This window comes from Octopus bimaculoides, chromosome 3 (genome assembly GCF_001194135.2).
Source record: "Octopus bimaculoides isolate UCB-OBI-ISO-001 chromosome 3, ASM119413v2, whole genome shotgun sequence".
NCBI lineage: Eukaryota > Metazoa > Mollusca > Cephalopoda > Octopoda > Octopodidae > Octopus > Octopus bimaculoides.
Window position 1 is genome coordinate 90,515,601 of NC_068983.1, and position 7,903 is coordinate 90,523,503.

The 7,903-nt window shown below is 39.0% G+C and overlaps 1 protein-coding gene across 2 annotated transcripts in view; it reads left to right on the forward strand.

Annotated features, from left to right (window-relative positions):
- LOC106881172 (dynein assembly factor with WDR repeat domains 1) overlaps positions 1-7,903 on the forward strand; it is a 148,272-nt gene that overhangs the window by 5,220 nt on the left and 135,149 nt on the right. For both annotated transcript variants that reach the window (XM_052966314.1, XM_052966313.1), the window contains exon 2: positions 2,959-3,031. In XM_052966314.1, the coding sequence (XP_052822274.1) occupies positions 2,959-3,031 (73 nt within the window). The remainder of the gene's footprint in view (positions 1-2,958; positions 3,032-7,903) is intronic.

The following is a 7,903-nucleotide window of genomic DNA, read 5'->3' on the forward strand; positions in this document are numbered from 1 at the left end:
GCTTGTGCTACTAGCTTGCTGAGCGCCATCTTTCTACCGCCAGGCAACTGCTGCAATCGAATCCCTACGTCGTCAAGGAATCCACTCACAAACGCCAGCCGCTCCGTTCTGTCCAGGCCTTCTCCTGTAAACCCAGCCAGCGTGGCCAGTCTACGCACTTCCGCCACGTACTCATCCACCTGTTCTCCCCACCATCTAACAGTTCCCAGTTTAACAAAGGCAGCGTAATCGCTCTATGTATACGCTTCTCTCAATCTCTGTTCAACCTTCTCTGCACTTAACCTCTCTTCCTCATCCATTTCTAAATACAGGGTCAGGGCGCTCCCTTCCAAGTATAGCGCCATGAGACTCGCCACATCACTTATCCCTTGCAGCTTCGCCACGAGCCTGATCTTTCGCATCCAGGCCATCACATCACCCTCGCCATTAAAAGGCCTGATCACATCGCTGGCAATTCTAATCTTGGCTGCCATCGCGGCGAATTTCTACACGTGGGCCGAAATAGCTTGTGGTGTATGCGTGTGAGTAGATGTAATCACCTTACCTCGGTTTTCCTTTTGTCGACTGTGAGTCTGTCTTGCGGTATCCGATCCTCGAAGCTTGCCCTGACCCGAAGAACACTAGGAATAGCAGCTGCTTCTCCCAAACCTAGACGGTCGCTTAGCACGTCCTCTCCTGACGACAACCCCGTTCGAAAAGGGCACAAAATCCCGATCGAAGCTCCCTCCGCCCTTCTTACTCTTCCGGTCAACTCGCCCTTCCGGTCAGCTCCCCAGTCACTGACGTCATACCACAGACACAACTTGCACCACTTGTCATCAGCCTTGTCATGCTCATTTACTTTCAAGTTGTTGACAAAGCGAATCATGGATGCAAGCTTCTGGAAATGATCTTGCCCCATATGGTCAGTGACTAGTTCATATTGGGTACCATTTTCCCAGTAACTGTGAAGACAATGAGCCTGCACAAGGCAATCCTGAGGCAGAGTGCTATAAAAGTCTCCATTTCCTTCTTTGTTGTTCTCATAATCATTCCAATTTTCTGGTGGCTGTAGATATTTGTTTTTGTCACATCATCAAGCATTTTGTCTATTATGAATTCTTTGAAGAATTGGCATGGAGTCTTCAAACTCCTGTCATTTGGTGCTCTTTCCAGGGTACCTTTGAATTCAGTATCAAGTGCCTGGAAAGAAATGCCCATCCATGTTGGACTGGACAATAGGGACATCAGATCTTTGTCCATATTAGGGTTCAGATCATCTCCATCCTGCAAGTTGTGAGCTAATGGCACATCATCATTGCCACTGGTAGTGGAAGTTGATGCAGCCATTCTCTCTTATTCCACTGGTTTAGTTTTCTTCCCTTTTTTCTGACACCTTGTCTCTTCCTCATTAGAGGCATCTGTTCATCTCTGGAACTCTGTGACAGTTCAAAGTTACTTTCATCTGCATCAATGATGCGACATGTTTGTCACGGTGACGTTTGTTGACATGCTGAAAAAAAACTCATAACCAACACGAAACAAATAATTTGGTGCAATATGAAACGCTATGCACGATAATAAAGCTAAAGAAAGCACATTCACACATTATACAGCACATAAACGTATTCTGAAAGATACAGAAAAGTCAGTCGATCATTCTAATTTTACACTTAAAATTCTGTTGGACTATATTTGGCACATAGAAGAAGAGTTCTTTCCCTTTGCATTTTCCACTTATTCCTATAGTGCCAAATTAGGCACATGAACTTTGAAGTGATTCTATAGCAAAAAGATAACACATTGTGACTATATACAAATATTGCACTATCAGTTCAACCAATACAACAAGAAAATATAGGCAAAACACGTGGTACTACTCACATTTTTTTGTAGTGACGATAAGGAAGTGGGATCAATGTAAACACGTGTTGCTGCTGGAAGCATTCCACGGTGTCAGAGGTACTAATTTGCAGTGGTTTAGTGGTCAGAGCATGAAGCACATTCCAGAGCATTGTTTAAAAAGTATTCTTTTCCTCCGCCACCGATTTTTCCTTTGGCTCGAGATCACTAAAGTCTGTGCCAAATTTGGCACACACAGACTTGGAGGGTTAAGGAATTGAAAAGTGTGAGCCAAACAGAAAAGATCCTATTAGCGTTACATATTTTATTGGATGCTCTGGAGCTTCACTTCCCTGTGTGTGTGTGTGTGTGTGTAAGGAGCATCACTTGCCTGTGTGTGTGGGGGGGAGGGGGTGAACAGGACAGAGAATCTATGTTTGAATCTAACTAGCCATTAAAATTTCAAGCATTATAAATCTATATATATTACTTAGTATCTAATACTTGCATTAAGCAAGATACATTGATGTACAATGGAGCTTCAGTGATTGAATCTGCCTTCTATCATGTGCATTGAAAGTAATGTCCTCAAAAAACATAAGCTTTCCAAAAATGACAACTATGTAGAAGTTTCGTTAAGCATTTCTCATAGTTGTTTGTGCAGATTGGAAAGAGGTAAACAAATTGCGATGTTTAATAAAATCAAAGAGATTTTAAACTTTTTAAACATGTCCAACATCATTATGAAGATAGAATTATATGGATGCATAGTAATAAGGGGAGGAACCAAAATTTCACTAATACTAGGGTATTCACTAATACTAGTTATATGGATGCATAGTAATAAGGGGAGGACCACTGAATTAGCGAGAGGTTTGAAAAATACGTATGAAGTTCCTTCAATAAAATCCTATAAATTCCCGAGTTAAAACACTTAATTTTAATGTGTTGAGAGCAATAGGGTTAGGATTCCTATTACCTGGGGCCTTAGTTATTTTTAAATTGTTCATCATTTAACATATGTTTGATAAGAAAACTCATTTTCATCCATTTAACATCCATTAAAAAAAAAGGGAAAAATTTAACATTCTACCACTATCTACAAATATCATGTGACTTCCTTCTACTGTTTAACAGGTATTATTCTAGAATATGAAAAAAGTGGAGAGATTAAATCAAAGACCATTGATTTACTTGATTTAAAAGCTCAGTAAGTAATTTGTACATTTATAATTATTGTTATTGTGCTCAATGAAATATTTAGATATGACTGTCCTGGTGTGTGTGTGTGTGTGTGAGAGAGAGAGAGAGAGAGAGAGAGTGTGTGTGTGTGCGTGTGTGTGCATGCATGTACAAGATATCATGCGGTAGTATTGGATTAAGTAAAATAAATAGAAAATAGAGTGAAGTCAGTGAACAATAAGTTCATCATCATCATCATCGTTTAACGTCCGCTTTCCATGCTAGCATAGGTTGGATGATTTGACTGAGGACTGGTGAATCAGATGGCTACACCAGGTTCCAATCTGATTTGGCAGAGTTTCTACAGCTGGATGCTCTTCCTAACGCCAACCACTCCGAGAGTGTAGTGGGTGCTTTTACGTGCCACCGGCACGAAGGCCAGTCAGGCGGTACTGGCAACAGCCACGCTCAAAATGGTGTATTTTACGTGCCACCTGCACAAGAGCCAGTCCAGTGGCACTGGCAACGATCTCGCTCAAATGTCTTTTCACGTGCCACCAGCACAAGTGCCAGGAAGGCGACGCTGATTTCATTGAGATCCAAAAGTTTGCAAACCCATATAGGATTGAGCTCTGCCAGAGCGGACCATTTCATAGTTAATGTTTTTGGAACTGATTGAGTGAATATGTTCAGCTAAGTGGGTATTAGATTTTAGACTAACATTATGAAAAGTATGTCTATGGGTTGTAACTCTGAGGTTTACCAGGTAGTAGTGGTTGCGATGTAAGATCTAATGGTAGAGCCAGTAGTTACCACACACTCATACACACTAGTTTAGGTACAGTTTCCATTCAAGGGAGTGTTACCACTAGAATAAGAATAGCCTGGGCAAAGTTTAGAAAGCTTCTACCCCTACTGGTGACAAAGGGCCTCTCACTCAGAGTGAAACGTAGATTGTACGATGCATGTGTGCGAACTACCATGCTTCATGGCAGTGAAACATGGGCCGTGACTGCAGAGGTCATGTGTAGGCTCGAAAGAAATGAAGCTAGCATGATCCGCTGGATGTATAATGTCAGTGTACACACACGACAGAGTGTAAGTGCTCTGAGAGAAATGTTGGACATAAGAAGCATCAGACGTGGTGTGCAAGAGAGACGTTTACGCTGGTATGGTCATGTATTGCGGATGGATGAGGAGAGATGTGTGAAGAAGTGCCACTCCCAAACAGTTGAAGGAATCTGGGGTAGAGGTAGACCCAGGAAGACATGGGATGATGTGGTCAAGCTTGACCTTTGAACGTTGGGCCTCACAGAGGCAATGACAAAAGACTGAGACCTCTGGAGATGCGCTGTGACTGCGAAGACCCGACAAATAAAGTGAGTTCACGGCTGTACCCTACACTAGTTTCGCATAACCAGCCCCAGCCCATTCAAAAGTACCTTGGATTGTAGGATGACCTGCTGTGCTTACCTTGGATCGTAGGGTGACCTACTGTGCTTGAGGAGAACTATTGAGTCAAGTACATCAACATCAAAATAAAAATCAAATGGAAATTGTAGCTCTAATACCTGTGCTGGTGGCACGTAAAAAGCACAATCTGAATGTGGCTGATGCCAGTGCCGCCTTGACTGGCTTCTGTGCCGGTGGCACATAAAAAGCACCCACTACACTCACGGAGTGGTTGGCATTAGGAAGGGCATCCAGCTGTAGAAACACTGTCAGATCAGACTGGAGCCTGGTGCAGCCTCCTGGCTTCCCAGACCCCGGTTGAACCATCCAACCCATGCTAGCATGGAAAACAGACGTTAAACGATGATGATGATGATGGATACTTTTTCCCAGGTTGTAATAATATCTGTTCAGGTGGATGGGTTGTTGATGGTACATTATCAATAGTTCCTGGCTGTGTTGTGGTGAGATATTCAGGGCTAGTATCTGGCACAGTTATGAGGGTTGTGGTAGTATATGAGTCAGCAATAGCGGGAACTATCCCCAACTGCCCAGTGGAAGGCTCATTTTGAACTTCTGTTTCTATGTAACACCCATACCTAGAAATTTGGGGTTAAATTTTCTTATGCTGGCTAATAGGTGGGTGATCTAGGATAATAATTTGTACATTTTAGTTGTAGCTATGATGACTTCTACATTTGATGTCATGGAATAGGATAATTTAAGGGTTTTTCTATTAAGGATTCTCTGATACCTATGTTGAGGGGGGAAATTTTTATCGAATAGATTATAAAAGGCCCTCAGAATAACAGTTTTAGTGTTATTTTTGGTGCTTTCAGGCTTGTTGTAGTTGTGGGGAGTTCAACATTCCAGGATTTGCCATTATCTTCTCATTTACTTTTCCTATTATTCAAGCTTAGATCATAGTTGTTATTCCCAGCATGGGTAGGTAATCTATCTCCAGACTTATGAAATTTAGTAGGTATAATAGATGTAGTTAATCCTTGGAGGGCCGCCTTATGGTTAATCCTATGGTTGGTAGAGTCCATAGTATTAACTCTACACATCTGGTTACACTAGGCAACAAATTTCAACTTTTTTTTTTGTAAACTACTGATTCCTACCAAATTACTGATGCTAAATTTCTCTATGATATCCAGATTTTGTGTAACCAAAAATCCCTATTTTTCATTTTTTCTCACCCACTTCTATTACAAAGGTGGTTTAAGTTACTGTGCTATGTTTTATGTTAAACATAATTAAATAATTAGTGAACAGGGATGTCTTTCTTCTTTTTTCTGGCTTAAAATAGGCAGTGGAAGCCATTACCTTGAATTTATCTTTTAGATATACAAGTAACCACTACTTTCATGATCTGTACCCATCATGAAATTTTTCATAAGGCCAAGTTTAATGTGAAGTGGTATGTCAATAAGTACTGGGTGTTTCATATTTTGTTTACTGACAATATGTTTAATTCTAGATAGCCAATCATGTTTTTTGTAGTGGCTCTTGTCAGATCTGCTGTTCTATAGACACAAAAAAAACACAGGTGCTTTGTGTAGCTCAACTGTAAGCCAAGAAATAATGATACAACTTTAAGGTTGCCACAATATTACATATGTGGTCCTTATATTTGATGCGTCTTAGCAGCAGTTCCAATTATTCATAAGTCTCATTGAGACTAGTGGCATGTGCTACAGGTATTGAAGGTGTTTCACTGTTATTGTACAATAATACAGCTTTAAGGCTAGCTTTACTAAAGTAAATGAACAGTCTCTATTCTTTTGGATCATAGCAAAAGCCAATCCTTTCCATCAGGCCATTGATATCATAGCAAAAACAAATGTTTTCTTCCTGTAAGGAAAATTATGAAAGCTGCAGATGGCAATAGAAGAAATGGAAAACTTCGCTGTTTAGCTGGAGAAAATTCCATTCTTCAGAACCAAGCGACTTTGCCTTTTCTTTTGGTAATTCCAAATCACACAGATGCTTGACTTAACAAATGGGGTATTAGTTGCATCTGGAACATATATGCCATCTTTCCCTATTTCTGTATCACTAGCAGAATCTTCAGATGAACTGCTGCCTTCAACAACTGCTCTATTTGACTGTCACATAGTGACTGACCATTGGGCCATTACTATGTTCTTAACTCTGTTGTCAACTTGTGATAAATTTTATTGATCAAACTTGTTAGAATTTATATATAGTTGGTAAACAAAAATTGCTTTAACCCTGAAAAAGCAAGTTTCATATTACTGGCATTAAGATAATTAAAACTAAAACTGGATGTGGTAGGAAATTTTACTAAGTGATTTGCATTTACACAAAATCTAGATGTGACAGAAAAAATCTAATTATAGATTTGAAATTAGCATATCAAAATTAGCTAGAAATACCTATTTGGTCTTCTGTAACAGAATCTTTGTTGCCTAGTGTTATTAATGCAAGTAACCTGCTTAAGTTTAGTGTTATCATGGTACAATATTGCTTGATCATAACCACTTCATTGTAATATTCTACATTATTTCCAAATATCTTTTGATTGGCAGAAAGATTAGAGATCATAATGGATATGTTCTTAACTATGCTGTTCCTAACAGAGAGTGGAAGGTTAGAGAATCTATGGACATATTGTACGTTCTTGTTTGGCTTGTATATTCATTATTAGCAAAGGAAGCAGTATTAATTTTGATAACACTCTGTATTTCGTATAGATGTATAGTACTAAAATGTACTATCAGTAGCAGAGAAAAACTGTCAGGCAGTGGTGGTAGAATTGCTAGATCCTAGGATTTCTATATATTTACATGCCATTGGTAGCAAGTATACAGAATCAACTGCATGCTTAGAAAAATTTTGTGTCTACTGGTATAGAAAAACAGTGATTAACAAATCACTGGTGTTGCACAGGCAGGCTAGGTAAAAGTTTGTTATTAGCGACAGAAACATTATAAGTTCCAAACAGCAATTTGTATATCTTACTTAATGTGGATATACTTTAAGAAACCCATAATACTACAGCATTTGACTTGTATGCTAGTAATACTTTAATGTTTGTTATGTTTTGATATATATATATGTTAAACCTCTGTTTTACTGTGTTAAATAGATTCAAGTATATTTTAAAATATCAACATTCAGCAATATATGTAAATGTTTTTGCCAAATTACTTTGAATTCTTTAAAAATCATCTTACACATGAAATATCATTTATTTTTTTTTCCTGAGATGTATATTTCCAGCATTTAGGTATATATGTATATGGATCTGAGTTTGTATATGTGTGTATCCTAGTTTATAAAGGGCTGGCAGCATGGAAAGCATTTGGACATAAAACATTGCTTTGAAAAACCTGTCCAGCTCAGGCAAACATGGAAAAATATATGTAAAATACTGATGATGATGATGATATGTACGTATGTGTGCATTTATATATATATA